This window comes from Sminthopsis crassicaudata, chromosome 3 (assembly GCF_048593235.1).
Source record: "Sminthopsis crassicaudata isolate SCR6 chromosome 3, ASM4859323v1, whole genome shotgun sequence".
NCBI lineage: Eukaryota > Metazoa > Chordata > Mammalia > Dasyuromorphia > Dasyuridae > Sminthopsis > Sminthopsis crassicaudata.
This window is the reverse complement of record NC_133619.1, coordinates 206,443,170-206,470,873: the sequence shown is the minus strand read 5'-3', so window position 1 is coordinate 206,470,873 and position 27,704 is coordinate 206,443,170. Positions and strand designations below refer to the sequence as shown.

The window sequence follows — 27,704 nt, the reverse complement described above, 5'->3', positions numbered from 1 at the left end:
TTATAAGAGTACATGTAAATGAAAAGTAGGGTTAGAAACGTACTCTTTGTCTATGGGACAAATAAAAAGCTTGATAGATGGCCACAATGAGCTGTATCTAGCTCCTAACTTGATTTAACCTCCACATTGGGTTCTGAGTTGACTTAATTATGCTACAAGAAACAGTATCAGGACAAATTAAGAAAAAAACAAAAAAAAATCGTCAAACTATAACTCAAAATGAGAATTACCTCCTTTGTCCCCCCCTCCCCAAATTCTTGACAATCCATGAGACATTAGAAAACACAAAAAAATGTAAGCCTTAGCTACACCAATTGTTTCAGCCACAAAATCACAGAATCTAGAGTTGGAAGGATTCTTAGAAGTCATCTGATCTAAATATTGAACAAAGATTGATTGTTATTCTTCCTCCTCAAAGAGGATCAAAAAAAATAACACCATTTACAATGTGTCTGACTGTGGCTGATCAGACAAAGCTTTGAAGGCTCCACCACTGGTTGGGCACAAACAGACCATGTAAATCTGTAAAACAGATTTTCTAAATTTAGGCATCTCATGTTTCCTTTGAGCTGCTGTAATTTTGTTTCGCTCATAGAGCACCAGTCACCATATTGGGATGTCCTTTGCCTGCATCTCCCACGTAACACAATCAGTTCCAAAGTTCTTTAGAGAAACATTGACAGTGTTTTGTCTTGCTTCTGATCACTATGTGGCGAGCACCTTCTTTGTGTGAGTTCTCATCATAAAATAACCTTTTATAGGCAAATGCACATTTGGCATTTAAACAATGTGGGCAGACCGTGGAATTGCATTTTCTGCAGTATAATTTGAATGCTTGGTAGTCCTGCCAGGTGATTTTCAGAATCTTCCTAAAACAACTGGAAACAATTCAGTTTTTCTGGCGTGGCACTGGTATACTGTGCAGGCTTCATAGATATACAACAATGAGGTCAGCACAATGACTTAGTAGACCTTCAATTTGGTATTCAGTCTCTCCCACTTTCCTTTGGAACTTCCAATGGTGAGCTGGTTTTGGTAATACATACATCAGCTTCCATTATCTATTATGTACATTCCTGGAACGTATACTGCCAAGGTATTTGAACTTATCCCTATCGTTTGCTATAATCAATGATTCCATGTATGGATGGTGTGGCACTGGCTGGTGGAATATGTTTTTTCTTTGTATTAATTTTTTAGACCAAAATTAGCACAAGCAGCAGATCCATGTTATGTTGCATTTGAGCTTCAGAGGCTGCATTGAGTGCACAATGATTAACGTTTTTCAGTACCTACTATATATGCCAGTAATGCTGAATGCTTTACAAATATTATCACAGCTGAACTTTACAACAACCCTAGAAGGTATTATACCCATTTTACAGATGAGAAAACTGAAACAAACAGGATGAAGTGACTTGCCCAGGATCACACAGATAAGTGTCCAAGGCCAGATTTGAATTCAGGAAGATGTTTTCTTACTTTGAGCTCTCACTGTGCCACCTAGCTGCAGCTTCAGACGCTTAATGAATGTTAGTTGATTAATAATCAACTTTAACTTCACTTTTTAAAACTGACTTGAAATTGTCAATATTGAACTGATGATGGAGAGGAAGAAGTTGAGGAGGATGTTTGGTAGATATTTTACTACAGTCCCTATCTTGATTACACCACTTTTCTCCTCTATTTTTTGAGCTTCCAGCTTGTCTATTTCTTATAGTAGAACAAATTTAACTTCTAACATAATGAACACTCAGTAAATTTTATTGAATATGCAAATGCTTAATATGCATTTCATATTTTAAAGACATGCTAAGTTTTGCAAAGCATTGTCCTCACAATGATCTTAAATAGTTTTCTCTTTTCCTCATTTGAGAAACAAAATGGGCTTCAGAGAAGTCAAATTATTTGCTATGAACAGAGTTAGGGCTAGCTAGAAAACCAGGTTTCCCCAACTTTAAGTTAAAGGTTTTTTTTGTTTGTTTTTTTTTTTTCTTTTCTGTACCACACTATTTCTCTTAGAGAAAATGAGTAGTGATGATTTGAATAAGGGTCACTGACACAGAGAATATATTTAACATGATGAAAAATGGAATGTTTTTTTAACAATACAGACATGGAAAGCCTCCCTCCCTTCTGTCCTGTCCCCAAATATTCACTATTTCCAATATCAAAAACATTTCACATACTACCTTTTCATCAGGACTTTTAATGAGCATGGATAATTGTTTGTAAATTCCAAGTCCCAAAGGGCCAATTCATGTTTAATATGAACAGTTTTGGTGAACATGAGAAATGCATGACTTCCTTTTCTTTATCATGTTGATAGATGATGTTCTCTATCAAAGTTGAGACCAAATATTTTAGATCATCAATTACACAATAAATTTATATATACTCTATTATTATAATTCATTATAAGTCCAATTCAGTAAAGATTTGTACATTTACTAGCACTGAACAGGTATCTAGCACATTCAGCATTTTCTAAAAGATGACTTGTAATTACACAAGGAATTTGATAAAATCACTTCAATTCTCTCAGACAAATATAGCAGGTCTCCTAAACACAATGATTAAAGACTCTTATCAGTTTTATTTTGGCAGGAAGGACAAATAATTGTAATTTATTATATGTAAAGAATTTTAAAAATAACAATAAAATTTAATTTAAATAATTTAATTTATAAGTTATTTAAAAATTATAAAAACAAGTGAAAAACAAAACAGTGCATCCTTTTAATTCTAAAGACAAAAAAGACAAGAGGACAAAAATTTTCCAAATTTGTGCCTCCAAAGGAACTTTATAAAAAACTTGTACTTGTTTTACATCAAGACCATTATGTATGATGTTTTAAAAAAGCACCAGAATCTCATCAATTGGTTTACTGGAGATCCATGACCTGTTAAATGTAAGCACAATTTGAGTTCTACAAATATCAAAATGCAAGTTTGTAATATAGAGCCCTTAAATAACTATGCAAGTTTAAGAGTTTACAACTCATTATATGATAAGATTTTCAAAAAGGTACAGTTCATTCCTAAAAATTCCTACCTTTTCTAGACATAACTGTAACTGTATCATCATCTCCACATGAGTGTTTCATCTAAAAATTATCCTAGCAACAAACCACTTTGGGTGGCAAGAAGAAAAATTACAATTTATTTTAAAAGCTAAAATTGACCTCTTTTTCTTCTCAACCTATTGTAATAACAAGATTGTATTCATAAAGTTAATATTGTCATCTGTTTCTATTATACCCTTCTGTGATTCCTCTTTAACCTGTTGCTAATTCATGTCCGTTCTGAAACTTCTGAAGATGAGTTCTAGAATTCTCCTTTAAGTTAATTTTCTGTTCATTCCCCTCATTCAACAACATCATACCTTCATAGTTTCTAGCCATGCAGTTCAGCCACCAATAGTGAACTTGTACACTTACATCATTTACACTTCCAACTGGCAATGTTTTGGAACCTCTTGGATTTTTTTTTTTGGAGAGGATTCCTTTACTTGAAACCCTTTTAAATTAAAAAGTGAAATTCACATTATTTTTGGTTCAATCATAGGGATAACTTCTTTAACAACCAGTCATCCAATAACTGGAGAGGGACTAACTTGAACAGTAGTCAATACAGTAGACAAATGATTATCTTCAATGACCTATTTGTGAGGGATGTTCCAAAGAGAAGTTGAATTTGATGACCAATAACCTCCTTTTTACCAATAGAAATATGTGATTCTTCACTTCCACAGTTGCTGAGAATTGGAAAAGAACTTGTGATTTCACTGGCGTTAGGAAATCCCTCTATCAATTTTCTTAGAGTTGCCTGAGCCCCTGACAAGTCAAATTACTTGCAGGGTCACAAAACTACCATGTGTCTGAGGTAAGACTTGGTCCTAGGCTTTGAAAAAGATTCTCTTTTCACTTTGCTGTGACATGACCATTGTTGAAGAATTGATTTTTCTTTCATCATGAAATAACTTGCTGTTTAAAAATATTTCCTAGAAAAGCTAAATGATAGAAAAGGTGAAATGCAAATCTAAAGCATGAAAAAATAGATACAATAGATGAAAAAGATGATAAAATAGATATACATCTGTAATTTATCTCTCTATATTTGTATACAGTATAAAGATATTATTAAGGAAAGGAATGGAAGAGTTGTAAAGCTTTGATTTGTGGTATTACTGGAGTTTAGCTATTCTGTTTTCAGGTCCAGATATCTTAGGGGAGATTTAAAAAATTATGATTAAAATCACTTATCTATAGTTATTCAATCAAAAAACAACCATATAAAAACATTTTTACAACAAAACAAAATATTTTTATTACTAAGTCCATATTTATATTCAATATAAGAAAGGGATATAAACTATGAAACGTCAAGCATGACAAAAGCCGGTTTCCAAAGAAAATATAACTTAAAAAAAATACAATAAAATAATTTGCCAAGAATTTTCTATAACAAAAAACTTCCTGACACAATTTATTCCAGTCCTGAGAGTTGAATGTACCACTTGTATATATCATGTATCACACTGAAACTGGGTTCACATTTTATAGCAGAAAAAAATACAGGAAAACATGACTAAAACAATCAGTTTTTATAGCAGTTCATTAGCTTACAAAAATTAAAAAAAAAAAAATTAAAACTATCACTTGGATGTTGCATCATTGGCAAAGTTCATCATTGGGAAAATGATGGTAAACAGGGCAGACACCCCTAATTCTTCAGGTTGCAAGTCAAAGAATTTACAAATTATTAGCCTCTGCTTGATTTAAGGCACAAAGTCTATTAAACTGCCACTGCATGGTAGCTACAAGGAATTTAAGAGAGATAATTTATATGTGTTGATTTTCCTTTGACACAGGAATTCTGCTTTTTCACATCAGTGCACCCAGTCTTTGGGGTGATGTAGGATTTCTAGGATCTCAGCTTCTTTGGAATTCTTTAAAGGTGCATGCATGTATTCCCATCTGTATACGATTAAAAAAAAAAAAAAAAAAAAAAGATTTAATTTTTTTTTTTTTTTTTTTTTTGTTAACAAGAATACCTCCAAAAATTAGGGCAAAATGGAATTCCAACAGAATGAAAAAATAAATAAATAAATAACCTTAGTTTTTTATATGACCCATGATCTTGCCAATGCACAGCCTTGGCAGCTGTTTTGATAAGTCAGTGTAGCCACAATAATTCATTCTCTGGTAGGCAACCTTCTGATGATACATCTTTCTGGAATTAACTAAGATGGTCCTCTACTGATACACCTACTTTGTACTCAAAGATTTTGTAATTTGTTAGGACCCGCCCAAAGTTGACTTCATCTTCATACCATGATAATGCTTCAAAGTAGAACCTTAATGGGGCTTGTGCCCCATTTTATCTCCAGCCTTTAGCACAATGCTATTCAAGTAAGAGGTATGCAATAAATGTTTGATGATGAATTAATAACACCAAAGACCCCATATCCTTGGTGTCTGGATTATCAATGCATTCATTAAGGAATAAAAAATATCAAACAGAGGGTCAAAATAACTGGGTTTTAAGAACTCTGCTTATCTGGCCAGAACTGAACTTGGGCACTGAGCTGTAAGTAGACTAACAATAATATTAATAATGATGGCTAAGATTTATATGGTGCTTATGTGCCAGATACTGTGCTAAACTATTATCTCATTTGATCCTCACAACAATTCTGGAACATAAGCACTATTATAATCCCCCTTTTATGGATAAGGAAAATGAGACAAGGAAGGTTAAAAGTGATTTGCTTGGGGGTCACACAACCAATGAGTGTCTGATGTCAGATTTCAATTGAGATTTTCCTGACTCTGAAGCCCCAGTGAATTCAATATGTTACACAGACTAAGTCAGTTGGATGCTTGTTAGTCTGGCATCAATATAGTGACTTCCTGGGGTTGGGGGGGGATGAAGGTTGCCTAAGGCTAAGGTCAAAGTTCCTATGCTTGGAGGAGCTGATGTATAAGTAGTCCATAGAGATAGGAAGTCCTAATCTTTAAGAACATAAAACCAGAAAACCTCTGCTCCTCCTTTTTGTTAGTAATAGTAGTGGTATCATCAAATGCAATTGGAAACTGAATTGGCTATATATTGGCTATAACTGAATTGGCTCTCACACAAGTCTATACAACAATTATTTGATAGCTGAAACTATTCTTCATTCAACTTGCACAAAAAACAGTTATTAGAGAGGCGACACTGGGTAAAATTAAAATTAAGAAAGTTGCTGTATTCAATGATAGTTTCCTACTCCACCAAAAGAATTTAAGGTAACTGAGGACCTCTCTTCACAATATAAAATGGCTGCTCAATTCAAGAAATATTTCAAGAGTGTTGGGGTTCTGACCAAGATTTACTAAAAAAAAGTAGCGAGGCAATGGCTTTCCTCCCTAAGAGCTGACATTCTTACCTTGGAGAGGTGACATATACACTAAAAATAAAGTTCCAAACATAAGACAGGCCTACATAAAATATTTTTTAAGGGTCGGAGTCTTTGATTTACAGTGCTGGTTTCTAACACTTTTAGTGGCCTTTGAAAGAAGTTGGGCATTTTGTAAGAGAAAGGTGTGAGCAGTAAGCCTGAATAAAAGTTGAATGAATGCCAAGGAAAACTGGCCAATATGGCTCTAACCAAACCAAAAACCAAACTTGACCCCCTCTTCCTTTATTACTTCACTCCTTTGATATTCTCTCTCTCTCTCTCTTTTTTTTTTTTTTTTTTTACATATTCTTGGGGTCAAATAGCCTCAAATAGTCTACGTATTTTGTAGCATTCTTGGGATCGAATATACTCAAAGAGAAAAATTTGAGGCCTTAATTTTATTTCACTTAAAAAGGAATAACTGGGGGATGACAGCTACATCAAAGTATCTACTTACCTAGCAGTTAGGGGCAAAGACATAAGGATGCTTTCAATCCTAGATCCTGGAGTGAAGAGTCCAAATTTTGTGCCTCTATCATAAAGTAGGTTAAATTCCACATACCTGTCCCAAAAGAAAAGAGTAGGGAGGAGGGGGGAAGGGTTACTCTTTCCTAAGATTAGGTCATAGTAAGTAAATTGTTAACAACACAGCAGTTTGGTCCTCCTAGGACAACTGGCAGCCAGTGAGAGATCACCAGCTGATGAATTTTCAGCATCTGTACAGGAATGGATAAATAGGGTATTCTACCCACTGAACAAAAGGAAATAGATGCTATTATAACAAACAGCAGTTGTAAGACAAGAAGGTTATGTTGTCCAATAAATACACTGAATAGACTGACTTCACAGCTGTAAAAAAAGAATGACTTCAATTTTAGAACAGTGCTACTCTCTCCCTCAAGATCCCAATCATCTCATAGATCATAATTCCAGGTGTCATGCCAAATGCTTTATGAATTTGATCTCATTTGATCTACACAACAACCCTAGAAGGTAGATGGCTCCCATATTAAAGTTGAAGAAACTGAGATAAACTTAGCCATATAACTTGGAAGGACTTGAGGCTGACCAACTCAAGATTCAGGGAGCTATCCACTGTACCAACTGTGCTGTCTCATCAGAGACTGAAGGAGCTCTCAGCCAATGACCTCATGCTCTGTGGGAAGCATGAAGTTGTCCTTAGCAGGTGGGAACTGGATGGTCTCTCTAAAATCCAGCAATTCCTAACTAAATTTGCCTAATGTTATTGTTCAGTTCTTTCTCTTCATGTTTCCATTTGGAGTTTTCCTGGCAAACATCCTGGAGTGTTTTGTCATAAATATTTTTGCCTTACTAGTGAATTCTGAGCTGAGCAGAGATGGAGAGGAATAGATTAGTGCTCACTTGTCCTAAATGTAAGAATATTACTCAGTGAGACCCTTCTCTCTTCCACCCATTATTAATTACAGTCTTGAGATAATTTCTGCTACCCTACAGAGAACCTTAAGAATTTACTGTCAAGGAAGAAATATTGTGATTTTCAAGACTATTTACCACTTCTTTCTCTCTCTCTCATATAGTTTTGACTTCCAATTCAACAAGCATTCATAAATACCACCTATGTGCAAGCTTGAGGCAGCAAGGTGGAGCAGTGGATGAAGGGCAAAGTCTGGAATCAGGAAGACCTAACTTCAAATTCAGTATGAGACAATTACTTGGGTATGTGACGATGTTCAAATCACTTAATCCTGCTTGCCTCAGTTTTCTCATCTACAAAATGAGCTGGAGAAGGAAATGGCAAACCATTCCAGTGTCTTTGCCAAGAAAACCCCAATAAGGTCATGAAGAAGCAGACCTGACTAAAAACAATTGAACAAGAATGTAATAAGCATTTCATTTAAGTTAATACTGATATGCATCAAAAACAAAATTGTTTATCAAATGACCAATCATTTGATAAGTAGAATCATTTATCATTAATGAATGATAAAAGAACGTCTCTGACTAAATTCTGACAGTGGCACTCTTATTTTTGAATTATATTTCCATCACAAGTTAAAACCAGAAAAAACGACTTTTCATTGTATCATTAGTTGCTTCTGCCTCTTCTATGTATGTGGATTTTTTTTTCCCAGCCTCACCTCCCTCTCCGAAGCTGCTGCCATTGTTTCTCCTGTGGTGTGAATGGATCATTACAGTGTTTTTTCACCAACGGAATATAAGAAGGTACAACAGCACGTGCACAGCTTTGGACAAAACGAAATACATCTTCCTTGGATGGGGAGTCAAGATCATCAAAGAATATACCCCCAATTCCCCTTCTTTCTCCCCGATGCTTTATAACAAAGTAGTCATCACACCTAAAAAGAAAAACAGAGAAGTTAGAAGGAATTAAAAAATACATTCCAAAGAGAAAAGCATTAAAATGAAAGCTTACGCATTAAAAATCACAATACTCCAGCTATTTTGCCTAAAAAGTAACCTTGAAAATCATCAAAGTCCATAACATAATAGACATTGCTTTGAGAAGAGTCTTTTGTAAAAAGTCTGTTGTTGAAGGGTTTTTGTGGCAAAGACGCTGGAGAAGGAAATGGCAAACTGCATTCCAGCATCTTTGCCACAAAACCCTAAATGTGGTCACAAAGAATTGGATATAACTGAAAAACATTGTACTACTGAGAAAAGATAAGCCATCAAAACAATATTACTGTTACTATGTACAAGGTTCTCCTGGTTCTACTCACTTCACTAGGCACCAATTCATGCAAGTATTTCCAGGTTTTTCTGAAATCATCCTGTTTATCATTTCTTATAGCACAATAATATTCCATTATTATTATACACCATAGCTTGTTTAGCTCCAATTCATGGGCATTCCTCTGACTTCTTATTCTTAGCCACCATAAATAGAATTACTATAAACATTTTTGTATAAATATTACAGAACTAAAGAGTATACATAGTTTTATAGCCCTTTGGGCAAGGTTCTAAATTGTTCTCCAGAATGATTGGATCAGTTCATAACTTTACCAACAGTTAATGCACTGTTGTATTGTCTCAGTTTTCTCACCTCCCCTCTAACATCCAACATTTTTCCTTTTCTTGTCACATTAGCCAATTTGATAGGTACGAGGTGAAATCTCAAGAGTTTTTCTAATTTGAATTTCTCTAATCAAGACATTAGAACATTTTTTTCATCATAGGTTTGATTTCTTCTTCTGAAAACTGCCTATTCATCTTCTTTAAACATTTATCTATTAAAGAACGACTAGAACTTATATAAATTTGACTCAGTTCTTTCTATATATTTGAGAAATGAAGTCTTTATCTCTGATGAGATACCTGCTACAAAATTTTGCTCTAGTTTTTTGCTTTCCTTATAATTTTCGTTGCATTGATTTTGTTTGTGCAAAACCTTTTAAATTTTATATAATCAAAATTATCTATTTTATATTTTGTAATGTTTTTTATTTCATTTGGTCATAAATTCTTCTCTCATTCATAGATCTGACAGATAAATTATTCCATGCCCTCCTATTTTGCTAATGGTGTTATGTGTGCATTATGTACCAATTTTGATCTTATCTTTTATGTGATGTGAGATGTTGATCTATATCTAGTTTTTCCTCCAATGATTTGAAAACCTGGGGATTAAGTAATAATTTGGTGAGAAAAACATAAAATTTCACTTTAAGAATTTGTTTTAACTTGTAAGTTTTTCTGAATGATTGGACAAACTTAATTGTCTAGGTCAATATGAGATCAACTAAAAAATAATTAAAGTTTGACATACATTTCTAAATTCTTAAGTGTGATGCCAAATATCTGAATTGGAGAAATGAGAAATTTTTTTATAAGCCCTTAAGTTTCAGCTCTGATCAGAGAAAAGCAAAGTTTAGTAGCGAATATGACTTATATAAAAAAAGTTGAGCTAATTTACAAAAGATATTCATTCAATTAGTTCTGGAAAAAATGCAGAACAAGTTTTGGGAACAGACATATAATTGAGAGCAAAGAGGTCAAGAAATAACACTGTCATAAAAAAAAAAGTGAAATGGTGAAAAAAATCTGAAAACAAGTAAAATTCTGTGATTTGCCAGGCTGTCTTAGATTAATCAAAATGAAGAAAACAGAGAGAGAATTATGGAAAAAACTAGAGATACTTTACACTCTTACTGTGTAGAGAGGTAAAGTATTTTGTAAAACTTAACAAATAATACAAATATGCCATGATTATTATTTTTAAAAATATTAATTAGGCCTAAAACTAAGGCAATAAGAAGCACATAAAGGCTCTCCCAAAAGATAGAAAATGTGAAAAAACACTTCAATTTTGCTTTTACAACAGCAGGGAAATAAAATTAGTGGCATTTCATGTAAAGGAAAAATAAACACGATATATTTCCTAGCTATCAGAATCTCCAAGCAAGGGCACAAGAAAAACCCAAAATTAAGGAAAGCAATGGGAAAACTAACCATCTTATCTGTGAGAAATTCTCTGACAATTTGCCAGACTGCATTTTTCTACCTTGATTAAATCATAAAAATACACTGAAGAAACTTCAGGTGCATATGAATAGTGATTTTTTAAAACACACACACACACACACACACACACACACACACACACACACACACACACACACACACATATGTATGTGTATATATATATATATATATTTTAATTTTCTGCCTTAACAATTAAGTCATAAAACATTATCAGTTCTATGATGCAGAAGAAACTTCAGATGTATATAGTGATTTTAAAAATACACACACACACACACACACACACACACACACACACACACACACACACGTGTTTAAAAAAAAAAAAAAAAAAGGTAGAAAAGCCCCCAAAATGCCCAGGAAGGTTAAGCAGGGAAATTTAAAAGAAGTCTCTAAAGTTTAATTTTGTCAACCATTCTGGAAAGCAATTTGGAATTATACCTAAAAGGCTATAAAACTGCATATCCTTTGATTAACAGATCTTTTTATGGTAGTTAAGAAGTAGACATCAATTGGGGAATGGCTAAACAAGCTCTGGTATATGATAGTAATGAAATATTATTGTGCTATAAAAAATGACAAGCAGAATGATTTCAGAATAACCTGAAAAAATTATATGAACTGGTGCATACTGAAGTGAACAGAACCAGGAGGACCTTATACACAGTAACATTAAAATTGTTTGAGGAGGAACCATAAATAAGTTAGCTCTTCTCAGCAATACAATGATCTAAGACAATCCCAAAGGTCTAAAGATAAAGCATTCTATCTGCCTCTGAGAAAGAAATGATATTGTCTGAATACAGACAGAAGCATATTTTTTACCTTTTTTTATTTTTTTCATTTTACTTGAGTCTTTTTTGTAAAAATGACTAATATGGAAATATTTTCCATAATTACAAATGCATAATCTACATCTGATTGCTTACCATCTCAAGAAGAGAGGAGGAGAGAGAACAAGGAATAAAATTTGGAACTTAACTTTAAGTAAAAATGTTTTAAAAATTGGGAAAAAAAAGTTTAACTTAAAAATGAAAATGAATAGAAATAAGGAATTCATAATAAATACAAAATAATAGTTGTTCATGATCATTTTCATCTGTATTACACCATATTTTCTCTCCTTCACTTATATATTTTGTAGTTATGATAAAGGATAAGCCAAATCACAAAGAAACTTTGAGTTACGTAATTATGAAGCCGTTTTCCAAAAAGTGATTTAAAAAGACAAAAATGTTAAAATCCATTGCTTTAGCTGTAACCACAAACTTTTCCTTCTAACTGGTAATCTTTGGTTTACTCTTACAGATAAAAGTTCCTTCTGTAACAGTTGCCTGTTCTACTTGATGGAATTTTTAACAAGTCCCTAGAAGCTCTCTTCCTAGAAGATATGATGGCCTGTTTGTAGAAGATAAGTAACACGTTAACATATAAAACTTTATCTTATTTAGGTGGAACCACTATTTTCAGTATTAAAGGCATGATGAAAGAGTTGGTGATCTTTCTTTTCTGAGAAGATTTTATGTCTTCTATATACATTATACATTGATCATTCTTGGTATCAAAAGCAAAAAAAAAAAAGTCAACCCTTTCTGTCCTCTTCATTTACGAGTACCCAATCTAAGTGCTGTATACTACTTCCTTGCAGTTCTCAAATATCTTTTGGTACTTGACATCCAAATATATTCCAGAGGCCTCTTCACAATTTTAATAGTGCTTCCTAAACTCAGTAGCTAATATTTCTTATTTTCAAACCATCTCCAGGTTCCATCCCTTCTGTCTCACTGTGACCTTACCCTCTCCATTACTGGTAAATTCTGTTTCTTTCCCTTTCTTTAGTTAAAAAGAACCTTAAGAAAAAGCAGTTAAAAGTTTGGGGAAAAATGGATTTGGATCAGTTACCTCACACCACATGCCACAATAAATCCCAACCACAGGTCCAGACACACAATCATAAAGAACAAAAAATAGGAAGAATTCAAAGAAACATTAAAAAACTTATGTGAAGAGTTGCAGAATGAAGAGTAAAAAGTTTATATTCATCTATGTATATTATTATAGCAATAAGAGCCAGCATTTATGTAGTACTTTTAAGTACTTTAAAGCACTTTATCAATGATTTGCCCAAGATCAAAAAAGCTAGTAAAGGGTTTTGAAGACAGGTTTTGCTGATTCTAAGTTCAATACTCTTATTTACTACCACCTCATACCTGTATTCTGATGCAAATACTGTAACTATGCAAATAATACCACAAATTCAGATAAAATACAATTGGCAAAATTAGTATTATTTAAAATTATATAAACTTATTATTTAAAAAACTATAAAAACCTAGGTTATGGATACTGTTAGTCACAATTACATTGTTTTTCATATATAACAGACTTCAGAGAATGTTGTTTGGAAACTGAACTTATTTGTGTTTATCTGATGTATCTAAACAAAACTCAAAGGGGCACCTAGATGGCACATGGATAAGAGTACCAAGATGTGTGACCCTGAGCAAGTCACTTAACTCCAACTGTCTCTAAGAAAAAAATTAAAACTTATGAATTAAATTTTCTTCTTTCCTTTTAAAATCTATTCCCACAAGATTAAAATCTTCTTCTAAATTATTTGTGACAGAAAAGAGATTTCTTTGCCTAATATTAAATCAATTCCTTAAAATCTTTTTAAAATCTATTGACACTTAGAATTAAGAAGTGTTAGTCTACCTAAAACTGAGGAATATTTCCTAAAATCATGGGTTACACTTTGACCCCAAAGAGGTTCTCAATATTTCTTTCCACTTACCATTTTTTAAACTTGGGGTAGAAGCTTGGATCATGTTGGTCACAAGCATCCTTTAAGGTTTTATGGAAGTGCACAGCATCCTCTTGGTTCAAATAAGTTGGAGTAAGGTCACATCCACCACCAAACCACCATTGCTTGTTACCTATCAAATAAGAAACACAACCTGTAATAAAAGGCATACTAGCAGCCAAATTAGAAATGAAATTTACAATCAACAAGAATTTTATTAAGCACTTGTTATGTTCCAGGCACTAAGTAATGGGAATATAAATATAAAAGCAAAATAAGTAGTCCCTCACCTTGAGAAGTTTATATTTTAAATACATAATAACTGGAATACATAAATATATACATAAATACATAATAAAGACAAATGGAACCAATAAGATAATTTCATATAGAGAAGTTTTTAAAATTCTCAAAGCCAACTTGAAAGCTGAGAAATGTCAATGGCAGTCTGCAGGGTAGAACTCAAAAAAGTTTAAAAAAAAAAAAAAAGGAAGAGGATGACAAAGGAAGAGTAAAAAGAAATGGCTAATGTGGGAAACACAGGGTTAGGGATTTTAACAATATCATCCAAATAGTTCCTAATCCAAGAATGTATGGTATGCCTCAAAATTAGGACATAAAAAAGTCATAAAGGAGACCAATATTCTTAATTTGTGCAGACATACACTATTCTACTAAAAATTTTCAGAAAAGACAAATTCATTTAGGGATAGGTAGAAATTACTTGATATAGTCCATATAATTGTCCTAATTATCAACCTGAAAAAAGGCCGAACAAATCTAAAAAGGTATTTATTCTATTCTATATTTGACAAATAGCACTGTTCAAAATTGGTTGATTTGAAGACAATGAATGATACACATTACTATTATTTTAGAGATTAGATGTCAAAGAAGGCAGGTCATTAATTCTCTGATCCACAGAAACTAAAAAAATATCTACTGAAGACACTGATGAAAGACACATCCACGTTGCAGAAATCATAGATCCCTAAAATAATTGAACAGGTACCATATATATATATATATGTGTATATATATATATATACACACACACACAAACTATATATATATGTGTATGTGTGTATGTACACATACACACATATACAGAAACTATTTCCTCAGAAAAAGTTCCTGATTTCACATTAACAGGATATAAAGACATTCCTTGCAATATATTTATATGACTTTTATTGTTTCAAAATGAAATTATCATCCTGTCTATTGACTTGCCAAAGCATCTATTCCATCTAGAGAAGTCTCACAATCTTTGTGTAGTTCTCCCCTCATTCAAATCCAATTCACAAGCAAACCAAGTCACTAACTCTCATAGGGTCATTGGTTCTTGCTGAGAATGAAGGGCAAATAAAAACAATTACAATCTAGGAAAGGCAGAGGTTAAATAGTTAATTTCTTGTTTAAGTCAATACATCAAAGTCTTTCACTAGATTTACATCCCTAGGACATTATTCCCATCTGTCAAGGAACACTTTAACAAATATGAAAAATCTCAATCACAATGGATATTTATTTCTTCTTGCTTCTAAATGATACATGTTTTATAGTAAAAATTTTTCTATAGTTCCCAGGGAGTCTTACCATCGGCTTCTTCTATTTCAAAATATCTATAGTTGAAATGAAAGGTGGGTGCATGAGGATTCTTGGGGTGGATGACGGAGCTGACTCCCATAGCACAAAAGGGCAGTTGACCTATAGAGTAATAATAAAATGTATTCGATAAAAACAAAATCACTATCTAAAAAATGTAAATTTTAAAATTTGCATTTTAAAATTTAATTTGCTGGTTATTATAACTAACATTAGTAGTTAGCATTTATACACAGGTCTTTAAAGTTTGCATAGCACTTTATAAATATTGTCATTTGATTCTTCCCCCCCTCCCCCACTGAGGCTGGGATTAAGTGACTTGCCCAGGGTCACACAGCTAGGAAGTGTTAAGTGTCTGAGATCACATTTGAACTCGGGTCCTCCTGAATTCAAGGTAGGTACTCTTTTCACTGCGCCACCTAGCTGCCCCTGATTCTTAAAATAACCTCAAAAAGTAAGTACTATTATTATCTCCATTTTATTGATGAAAAAGCAAAAGGTAGACAAAGATTAATTTGCCCAGGCAAATTATTGTCCAAGGCAATAAATTCTGAGAATGATTGATTTAAACTTAGTTCTTTCTAACTTCAAGTCCAGTGTTCCATCTACTGAAGTCCTATCTTCCCTTCCCTATTTTATACATATTTTAAAGGTAACAATGTGATAGTGCCAATGTGGTTGGCACTAAATGTGCCAATAGTAAGCAATAAACAACCCACATTTATAAGTTTTACAAAGGATTTTTCTCATGGAAATCCTGTGAAATTAATGTCAGGCAGTCCTCCTTTTAAAGATAAGAAAAAGGAAGCCTTATAGAAGTTCAAGAGACTAATTTGGGATCACAGAGACTTGAAGTATTAGAGCTGACTTCCAAGTTTGTTTTTTCCTGCTAGGTGGTAGAATACAGATGGTCAGCCTGAAATCAGGAAGACTCTCATCTTCATGGTTCAAATATAGCCTTAGACACTTATTATTTATATGATCCTGGGCAAATCACTTATCCCTGTTTGCCTCAGTTTCCTTACTTGTAAAATGAAATGGAGAAGGAAATGACAATTATCTTTGCCAAGAAAACCTCATATAAGGTCTTGGAAGAATAAGATATGATTAAATTAAAAAAAAAAAAAAAAAAAACATCACTATTATGCTAATTAAATACCCTACAACCATTTCCAACAACTTTAAAGCTTCATTTTACAAATAAGTATGTACAAAAAGTTAACAGATACAATGAAATACATTAAAATTATGTGACTTCTCTCCAACAATGAGATGATTCAAACCAGTGCCATTTGTTCAGTGATGAAGAGAGCCATCTACACTCAGAGAGGACCATGGGAACCGAGTGTGGACCACAACATAGCATTCTCACTCTCTCTATTGTTATTTGCTTGCATTTTGTTTTCTCTTAGTTTTTCCTTTTTCTTCCTTCTTGATCTGATTTTTCTTGTGCAGCAAGACTAACTGTATAAATATGTATACATATATTGGATTTAACATATTTAATATGTATTGGACTATCTGCTAGCTACGGAAGGCGGTGGGAAGGAGGGGAAAATTGGAACAAAAGGTTTTGCAAAGGTGAATGTTTAAAAATTACCCATGCATATGTTTTGTAAATAAAAAGCTTTAATAAAAAATTCAAAAAAGAGAGAGAAAAAAATTATTTGACTTACCATTTTTGGTCTTGAAGACCTTTCCTCTGCTTCTCATTTGTTTTATTGCTTCCTCAGAAAGAGACCCATGAACTACAGAAATACTAACTCCAGCCTTTTCAAAGACTTGACCATCCTGCAGCACACAGCTGATACCTCCTCCACCTGAGGGAAAACCAACAACAAAAAACCCACACATAAAAATGCAGGGAGAAACAAGTTTAAACCTAAAATTCACAAGAATTAATTTTTTTTTTTCATCCATTTAGGTTGTTTAGATGTATAATATTAATTGAAGGCCACAGAAAAGTTACAGGTCCCTTCTATACACACATAATTACATAGGGAACAGTTAAGTACATATTTAAAAAGACCTAATTTTGAGTCACATTTCTGGAATTACTGAATAAATTTTGTAGGATTACAATTAATTCATACTTTTCTAAATCTCAGTTTCTTCATCTGAAAAAAAAAAGATATCTGCAATATCTATCTTACAAGACAGCTGTGACACTCAAATGAGGTAATGGTACATGTAAAACAAATCTTAGCTAGTATTATTTTTACATTCTTATACTATTATCACATGGTATTAATATCAGATTACTACTAGCCTACTATTTTTAATTTTAAAGCTTTTTATTTTCAAAATATATGCATAGTTTTCAACATTCACCCTTGCAAAACATTGTGTTCCAAAATTTTTTCTCCCTCCCTTCACCCTTTTACAGACAGCAAGTAATCCTATATTAACTAAGAGCACTTCTATACACATTTCCACATCTATGTTGCACATAAAAAATCAGATCAAAAAGGGAAAAAAAAGAAAACAAAAAGTAGTTAACAAAAAAGATAAAAATACTACTTTGTAATCTACACTCAGTCCCCACAGTCTCTATGGTGCAGATGACTTTATCCCAACTCCATTGGAACTATTAGCCTACTATTGAAACAATATAGAATTAATAGCCTACTATTGGCAAATAACTTACTAGTGAAAAAAGATAAACCACATCAGAATAGTGTCAGAAGAAAAATAGGAGCAAAAAGATTTTTTTAAAATCAATATTTTGACAATATATCAAAGTATTTCATTTATAAGAACTGTTAAGGACCTTAAAACCCTATTTAAATCACTCGAAAAAGCACCAATACTTTGGCTGATCAGCCCTATTTATTCACTCAAAAATGTCCTAAATGTGAAAATTATGAATATTTAATTGCATTTCATTGAAAAAGAGACAATTTAAGACAATTGTTTAATGCAGAAAGCCAGCTGATCTAGAAGAACTTAGGGCTGTACAAAGACATTCACGAGGGGACCATTTCTCATAGAGGGCCAAGTACAATATCTAAGATGTTGAGGTCTATGAGCGTCTGAAAAATTTAATAAGAATTTGAAACCGTGCCAGTAGGGGAATCTTCAGAGTTGAATAATTAAGTAGTTATCTGCAAACTACTCTCGAGCTCCTTAATTTTTTTTTTTTCTTGTTCTAAAGGGGGGAGGGGAAAAGAAGGGAGAAAAGTTTGGACACATCTCGGTAAGAGCCCTGATTCTCGGCACGTAAAATCTCCCTTGCTCTTTCCACTCAAAAAACCGGAACTAGAGTCAATATATTGCTGACTCATGCTAGTCAGTACGTAAGCATTTATTAAGTGCCTACTATGTGCAAGAGCTGATCCACTTATAGACCATTGTATACTCGTAGATAATCAGTGGTCATTATAACAGTTGGTTTTGTTTTCGTTTTTGCCAGAGGCAGTTGGGATTAAATCACAGCTAGGACGTATTTAAGTGTATGGGGCCGCATTTGAACTCAGGTCCTCCTGACTTCGGGGCTAGTGCTCTATCCACCTTTCCATCTAGCTGTCCCAGTAACCGACTTTTGACAAAGTCCAGAGCCTCCCACGTCAGACTTTGTGCCCACGTTTCTTACGGGATTCTACTTTCCCACATCCTCCTCCCAGCCTTTCCAAGATACTTACCTTCTTTCCTCTCCCAGCGATCCACCGAGAAGCCAGCGCCCCGGTCCAGCTGCGCCAGCGCCTTGCAAACCTGAGCCTGGGTCTCCATGATCAGTAGTTCCATCTGGGTCTTCATGTCCCCCGGCCGGGCCCGCAATTCCGACAGGGTAGTCACGGGCTGGGCCATGAAGGAGCTACAGCGGAGAGCCAACTCGTCCGCCCTCTCCGAAGCGCCAGACGCGCCCTCGGTTCTAGGGACCATGTCGGCCCGCGCCAGGTGCTGTAAAGAGGCTGCGGCCATGCCCGCCAGCCCCGCCGCCAGCCCCGCCACTAGCCAAGGGGCTCTTCTCGCTCTGCCCCCGCCCCCCACTCCTCTAGTGCCCATTCCGTAGCCCAGCCCCCGGGTTTGCTCGGGGCCAGCCCCGCAGAAGCGCCCTGCGGCGGATTCCGGGGGGCAAGCGCGCGGCCGTCGGCAGCCGCGCCCCAGCGCCAAGCTCCCCCAGCGACTCCCACTCAGCCTTCCCAGGGAAGAGGCCATGTTACCGCGCACCTTCGCTCCAACTCCAGCCAAAGCCAAGTGCCCAGCGGCGTGAACCAACCTGGTGCAGAGGACGAGGGAAAGAGAAACTAAACCTGGAGCCTGAGCAGAGGCCACATGAAGGGGGCGGGCTAAGAGGGGATGCTGGGATCTGTAGTCCAGTCGGCTCCCGGCGACTCTAGACACTCTAAGAGCTGATTCCGGGGACTCTCTGATAAAGAACCGGCTCCGTGTCTGCCTGGAGATAAAGGCGGGGACTCAAGGCTGCTCTTCTAGATAGTTCTCCTTCCCTGGGCGACAGCTTAATCACCCGCTACCCGCCAGCGGAGGAACGGCCCTTCGAACTGGATCGTTGCTTCCTAGGGCTCGTGTTCCGGTCCAGCTTCCTCATTTTACAGATGAGAAAACTGATTCCAGAAGAGAAAAATGACTTGTATTATAATAATCATAATAATAATACTAAACCAAGTCCCTAATACAAAATAGTTAATGATAAACTGAGTCCCAAAGAGAAACGTTTTTATAATAACCACCATTAATAATAAAAAGTCCCAAAAAGAAAAGTAACTTGTATGATACATAACACTACATAGAGTCCCGAAGAGAAAAAGTGATATAACAATAATTTAAAAATGAGTTCCAAAGAGGAAAAATAATTTTAATAATAATTAACAACAGCAGCAGCAATAAATGATAAAAACAGACTGAAAAAGAAAAATGGCATGTATAATAATGATAATAATAATGATGATGATAATGACTAATCCTTAAAAGAAAAGTGACTTGGAGAAGAGGACAGAACGGGAACAGGAATAATAAGAAGAATTAGCATTGGATATAGCCTTTTAAGGTTTGCAAAGTATTTTAAATGTTATCTCATTTGGTCCCCACACTGATTCTGGGAGATGGGTAAGAAATAATATATTACAATTTTAAAGAAAAGATATTGGTAATAAGATACATAATGCACATAGAACCCTGAATTGTACTCTCATTGGCAATTTATCCACTATGAGTAAAAAAAAAAAAAATAAAAAAAAAAATAAAAAAAAAGAGAGACTACACAGTTAACCCCATTTTAAAGAGGAAGGTCTTCAACAGGTCTCAGTTTGACTGAAGCCACAACTATTATTAAGATTAGGTAGAAGTTGAGTCCAAAAATGGCTTATTTCACCTAGTCAAAAAAAAAAAAAAAAAATCTAAATCAATTGATCTAGGATAGGAAGACCCTCAGGGTTTTCTGTGCTAAATCGAAATAACTGCTATTTGTATTGACTCTGAGTCAATCAGGATCCAAATATTAACCAGTAGGGGAGGGACTTGGGCAGGGACTTACTGTTTGGTCAATACAGGAAAGTCAGAGTGGTTTTAAAGGTTTGAGGCCCTGTCCTTAATCTAGCCAGTAGCTATATCTGGCCATTAGACCTAGATGGTTATTGGTCCAGTCAGAAATAATACACTAAACTTCTTTAGTCATTTTAGTCATTGCTTGACTATTGATCCTAACCATTCTTTAGTTAGAAAAATTTTTCTATATTTGAACATGATAATTACAAATTATATTAACCATCACCCTTTTAAAAAAGGTGTTTAGAATATGTTGATGTGAATGGAAGTTCTCTTTTAAATAGAAGACTTCAAAACTCAATCCCCTGGCTATGTGTAAAATTATACAAGCCGGTTCAGTCATTTATTTCAGAACAACATAGTCCAATCAAAACAGAGCTCATGGCAACACAGTTGAAGTAGATTTGATGCAATAGGAACTATGTCCTTCTGATTTTTGGTGGGGGGTGAACCTGGGTTGGAAAAATCCTAAAACTCAACCCCTCCCTCCTATTCTTAGGAGAAACTCCCATAAATCCGCCTACAATTCATTTGGAGATCTCAGTCTGGGGCATAATTACCATCCATTATTGATTAGTCCCTCAATTTCATCTGGAGATTGCTCCCTACCCCTGGGCAAACCTAAATATAATCAAGGTTGTGAAACCCAAATCTTGGCTAATTCCTAATGAGGAAGAGCCCACTGAGGGAACTTCTCAGAGTAAAATAAACTCTTTTTTTTTTTTTTTTTTTTTTTTTTTTACCAAAAACTTCTAGCAACACCGGCTTTGGATGTTAAGATATCTCTTACCCATCATTTCTCATCTCTCAAACAGATTCCCCTAAATCCACTACTAAGATTTCTAAAATAGTGGACAGCAGGGACTTAAGAGAAACTTCACCTTTCTTTAATTAAATCTAGAGGACACTGAAGATCAATAATTGTCTCTGGAGCTGTTTACCACTGAACTCAATGTTCTCTTTGATAAATCAGGAATCATTTGGTTGGAGCCTTCCAATAACTGACCTGCTAATTTCTATACTTCTGACAATGCTTCTCCAATTTACTACATGTCCCATACTCTATAGTTCAGGTCAGATTGGCTCATTGGACCATTTTTGGCAAGGAAGTCTTTCAGGAGCCTCTAAAAGCTAATGTTCTTACCAAATTGCCTTGTATTTAACTACTTTTGGATTTAATAACTTAATATTTATGCAGGATTTTTTTTTGGTAGATGTATTGCCTGCTTTAGGAAATAAACTCATTTCTCTGTAAATCTACTCATGGCCCATGTCATACTGCCTTCCTTTGGTTCAGCCCAGCAGGATATTCTCATGGTGTCTTTCCCCTTGCCCCTCCCCCATGTCACATGATTTCCTACCTAATCATACCATGCCTTATGGTGCCTTTCCTCTCCTAACTCCACTGCTCCTTATAGCTAAGTCTTTTAGGGGGTTAAGTCTCTTTCAGAATTTAACCTGCCAGCTAAGGACATGCCCCAACCTTTTGAGGTAGCCTTTACCCTTTCTCCTTTCTCCTATTTGTGAATTCCACTAAGGAACTTGTCTTTTATATGCTCTTCCACTCTATTTCATATTTACCACTCCTACTACTCTATTGTATCCCTTCATTTTATCTGTAACCTCCTCTTCTAAATTTTGCCTGTCACCTCTTTTCTTAAATAAACCTACCTTTTGTCAAAGAGAATGACCATTGTGAATTCTTCCATGACTGAAGCCTGATATATGGTGCCTACCATCATCAGGTGTCTGCATCTTCTACTAAAAATTACAGTAAGAAGGAAGAAAGTGATGAGGTTTAGGTTTTGGGGTTCCCTTTCATAGGGAACCAAATGATAAGGTCTGGATTTAGGGAACCAAAATGAGATGAGGGTTTCTGATGGTCAAGGAATTAAATGATAAGATCTAGTGGCAGGTTTGGGGTTCAAGGCACCCCCCTTGGGATTCGGCACAAGAGTAGGGAGTTTTGGGGAACTCCCTTCTGGCAGCTCAGGGATTCTCTGTAAAAGAATTCACAAACTAGAAATCTAGATTGATAAAAGAGATTTATTATAGACATTGGGACATAAGGTTAGAAATCCTGACAGGCATAAAGTCTCGTTTTAGGGAAATAGATGAGGATAAAGAGAAGATAGCACTGGAAAAGAATATTATTCCAGTAGACAGAGGGCTTCCTTGGCATAGCATGGCATAGCATGACATGTTTAGAACCTCTGCAAAGAGAGGATTTTAGATTAGAGGATTTTATTATATAGGAGTTTTGGCTACAAGCTGGGTTTCAGCTTGAGCTGAATTTGAATAGAATTAAATGAGTTTCTTTAATTGAATAGGGTTGGAATTCTTTTGCTCTGGACCCAACCCCATCTAGATAACAGAATGAAGCTGTTTATCTTGTTTCCCTCAGGCAAGGTCCCTCACTGAGGCGAGTGTCCAAGGAGAATTTCTCCTTCAAGGAGTTTTGAGTTTTGGGTCCTTCTTCAAGAGCAGAGCTAACTCCTTTTATGGAGCTTAGTGAGGGAAGAATTTTGTAACCAGTAAAATGAAATACCAAAACCAGTTCATATTTCTTATTTGACAGGTGGAGTATCAGAGGTAGTGCAGAATAGAGCATAGGCCAGCCATTGGAGATCAAGACTTCAATTTATCCAGGACAACATTTAGCCATTTCTAAAATGGAGGAAACCTAATTGTAATATTCTCTCTAAAATGTAATGTTCTCTGTTGAGGTTTTCTTGGGGTCTCTGGAGGCAGCCTTCGTTTCAGTTCAGTAATCACCATGAGAGTAGCCAGGGGTTAAACTCCAAATCCTTTATTGTCTCCTTCAAAGTCCTATCGCCTTTTCTTGGGGCCTCAGATAGTTTTCTTAGAGGCCTCTCTTTCTCCTTGGTTCCAAGAGCTTGAGCTCCTTTCTACCCTCTGAATCTCTCCAAATCCAGAGGCTTGCTTCAGCCTGCAGCCACCACAAAGGTGGACAATGGAATGAAATCTCTTTCAGCTTTGAGAACTTCTAGTGCACTTGTCCTTTTTTGGCCCTAAGAACTCCTCTCTTATATCCTCCTCACTGAGTATATACCAATCATTATATCACTAGGAAACTATTATTTGTTGTAGAATTGAATCAGTGCTAAACTGTCTCCTCAATTCCACTTAGTATCTTGTTTCAAGCTCTTGCCCATAACATCTCCTTGTAAGATTAAATCAATCATACTGAACCATGTTAAAGTAGATAACTATTGTCTCTATCAATTCCACTGATGTAGTATCTTATAAGAATCCTTTGTTTCAAGTTCAGAGTTCTGGCCCATAAAACCTAATAATAATACTAAGCAATTACATTTGCCTGTTTGTGGCTTAAAAACTAAAATTTGGCCTGGCATGGTTCTTAACACAAGCCTATGGGAGTAACTTAAAGCAACAGTGAGCTGCTAAGAAAAAACACTTTCAAGGACAGAATGCCTCCCAAACCTAATTTTTTCTTATGCAAGACTATTCCTTTCTCTTTCAATTCTATTCATTTACCCCTGCTCCCCTTTACAATCTTCATCTTATATAATAAACTCATCAACAAGATATGATCCTTTACCCTTTACTTCCTTGTCTGATCACCCATACTCAACCGTTGGTTACCCTTTCCACTCCTACTCCTGAGCTATTGAAAGTTGGAGGAATTCCCAAGAGCATGTCAATTGAGTCCACTGAAACTGATGTTATCTGATCTCAATTGGACCTTCTGTTACATTGCAAATCTGATATTGATAAACTCTTCATATTTTCTTTTGCTGTTCTAGATCTTGTCTACTTTCCTCAGTCCCTCAGTGCCATCCTCATTGCCTTTCCTTTCAGCAAATGACCTCACCTCTGACATTTTGGGAACATGGAGGGCATCCATTGTGAGTTATCTCATTATCTACACTCCATCTTAGATAACAACTTCTTCTTTCTCCTAGACACTTTTTCCTTCTCCATGATACTTTTTTCCTTTATTGGCTTCCTCCAGTGTATCCTCCAGAGGATTATACTACTTTCTGACCAAATCTCAATCTTAGTATCACTTGATGTTCCCCAAAACTATATCCAAGGCCCTCTTTTATAATCTGAAACAACTAAATTTTTTTTTTATTTTTTTATTTTTTTTTATTTTATATATATATATATATATATTTTATAATATTATCCCTTGTATTCATTTTTCCAAATTACCCCCCCTCCCTCTATTCCCTCCCCCCGACGACAGGCAATACCATACATTTTACATGTGTTACAATATAGTCTAGGTACAATACATGTGTGCGAATATCATTTTCTTGTTGCACAATAAACATTAGAATCCGAAGGTACATGCAACCTGGGCAGACAGATATTAACAACTAAATTTTTAAAATTAATTTTGTAATTATACATTTTTTGACGGTATATATGCATGAGTAATTTTTTTATAACATTATCCCTTGTATTCATTTTTCCAGATTTTCCCCTCCCTCTCTCTACTCCCTCCCCTAGATGACAGGCAAGCTCATACATTTTACATGTGTTACAGTATAACCTAGATATAATATATGTGTGTAAATCCAATTTTCTTGTTGCATGTTAAGTATTGGATTCCGAAGGTATAAGTAACCTGAGTAGATAGACAATAGTGCTAATATTTTACATTCAATTCCCAGTGTTCCTTCTCTGGGTGTAGTTTGAAACAACTAAATCTTTCTCTGAGCTCCAGTGCCAGATCATCAATTGTCTGCTAGTCATCACTAACTGAATTCTCTTGCCTGTATCTCAAATTCACTATATCCCTAATAGTTATCTTTCCCTAAATCTGGTCAATTCTCTCTCCACCATATCTTTTACTTATTTCTGTTCCCTAGTTCAGATCTTCATTATCTCCTGCCTGGGCTGTTAACTTTCTAATTTAATTCCTTTCTTCCAGTCTCCAATTTGTTCATCATATGGCTGCTAATATAATATTCTTATATCAGAGATTATTTTTTCACCAAAAAATATTCAGTTCCTTCAGCTATTGTCTCTAAGATAAAATACACTATTCTGGCATTTAAGTTTTTCCATAATTTCAATGTTATCTCCCTTTCCATGCACTCTACATTCTAGGTAGTTTGGATGGGCTCCCTGAATTTAATATGTCATTCTTTGACTCTCTTCACTGCAGTCAAGTTTCATGCCTGAAATTAATCCCATCCTTTAGTCTAGACTAGAGTCTAGTCCATACCTCTTTTTTTCCTTCAGAGTTCAACACAGGTGTCACATCATTCATATAACCTTTCCTACTTTGTCCCAGCTGTACTTTTTACTTCCTCAAACTTTTTGTCTGATTCTTCTTTATATTAAATTATATCTATATATATGATGATTAATTCTAATGGACATGGCTCTTTTCAATAATGAGATAATTCAGGCCAGTTTCAATGGTCTTGTGATGAAGAGAACCTAGAGAGAGAAGATTATGGGGATTGAATGTGGATCACAAGATAGTATTTTCACTAGTTTTGTTGTTGTTTGCTTTCATTTTCTTTCTCCATTTTTCCCCCTTTTCCATCCTGAGGCAATTGGGATTAAGTGACTTGCCCAGGGTCATACAGCTAGGAAGTGTTAACTGGCTGAGGCAGCATTTGAATTCAGGTCCTCCTGATTTCAGGGCCAGTGCTCTATCCACTGTACCAACTAGCTGTCCCTTTTTTCCCCTTTTTAATATGATTTTTCTTGTGCAGCATGATAATTGTGGAAATATGTATAGAAGGATTGCGTATGTTTAACATGTATTGGACTACCTGTGTAAAGGGCTGAAACTCTGAATAGGTGCACTGAAATTAGACAACCGAGCACTTAATACTTCACTTCTCCCCCTAAAAACCTAGGACTTTTGCTTATCCTGACTCTGATTGATTCTAAGGTATCCAGGGTGCTAACCCAGAGTTCACATAATTGCTGTCTAGGAGAGCAGGTAAGGAGAAGGGAGGGAGAACAGTTTTTGGAACAAGATTTTGCTAGGGTGAATGTTGAAAATTAAAAAACTTTAGGCCATGCTCATTGATCAGCTCTCACAATTGCTCTGGCTTCTGACTGGAGGTGCCAGCTGCCAGTTTAAAGCTGCCAGAACATTTCTGCATTGAGATCTTAGGTCTCAAGGTGGTACTTCCCAATTCCAAGAAGTCATCTGACTATTTCTGCCTTACTGCATTTGATTTTGAGGTTTTTATGCCCTAGTATATGAACAATTTTTGTATAGGTTCCATGAACTGCTGAGAAGAAAGTATATTCCTTTCTGTCTCCATTTAGCTTTCACCAAAGATCTATCATATCAAACTTTTGTAATATTCTATTTACCTCTTTGACTTCTTTCTTATTTATTTTGTGATTTGATTTATCTAATTCTGAGAGTGCAAGGTTGAGATCTCCTGCTATTATAGTTTTGCTATCTATTTCCTCTTGCAGCTCTCTTAATTTCTCTTTTAAGAATTTAGATGCTGCACCACTTGGTGCATACATGTTTAATATTGATACTGCTTCACTATTGATGCTGCCCTTTAGCAGGATATAATGCCCTTCCTTATCTCTTTTAATTAGATCAATTTTTGTTTTTGCTTGATCTGAGATGAGGATGGCTACTCCTGCTTTTTTGGTTTTGCCTGAAGCATAGTAGATTCTGCTCCACCCTTTTACTTTTAGTTTGAATGTCTCACCCTGTTTCAGGTGTGTTTCCTGTAAACAACATATAGTAGGATTCTGACTTTTAATCCAGTCTGCTAACTGCTTCCTCTTTATGAGGCAGTTTGCCCCATTCACATTGATGGTTAGAAGGACTAATTCTATATTGCTTGCCATCCTATTAACCCCTGCTTATGC

At 35.2% G+C, this 27,704-nt stretch overlaps 1 protein-coding gene across 1 annotated transcript; it reads right to left on the bottom strand.

The window, feature by feature from the left end:
* Positions 1–4,303: 4,303 nt before the first annotated feature.
* Positions 4,304–19,849, bottom strand: CPOX (coproporphyrinogen oxidase). The gene is made up of 7 exons (XM_074299824.1): positions 18,986–19,849; positions 17,021–17,164; positions 15,336–15,446; positions 13,728–13,869; positions 8,566–8,784; positions 6,903–7,007; positions 4,304–4,979 (listed from the first exon to the last, which is right to left on the bottom strand). Exons 1-7 carry the CDS (start codon positions 19,500–19,502, stop codon positions 4,892–4,894), a joined length of 1,326 nt encoding a protein of 441 aa, XP_074155925.1. The 5' UTR covers positions 19,503–19,849; the 3' UTR covers positions 4,304–4,891.
* Between the last annotated feature and the right edge of the window lie 7,855 nt (positions 19,850–27,704).

Excerpts from the sequence above, each read along its gene's own strand:
- CPOX (XM_074299824.1), bottom strand. The coding sequence starts at position 19,502 with ATGGCCTCTTCCCTGGGAAGGCTGAGTGGGAGTCGCTGGGGGAGCTTG. Across the intron at positions 7,008-8,565 it reads CAGCAGCTTCGGAGAGGGAG|GTATGTGGAATTTAACCTAC; the intron begins GTGAGGCTGGGA and ends CTTTTGGGACAG. Across the intron at positions 4,980-6,902 it reads TCTTTGCCCCTAACTGCTAG|ATGGGAATACATGCATGCAC; the intron begins GTAAGTAGATAC and ends AATCGTATACAG.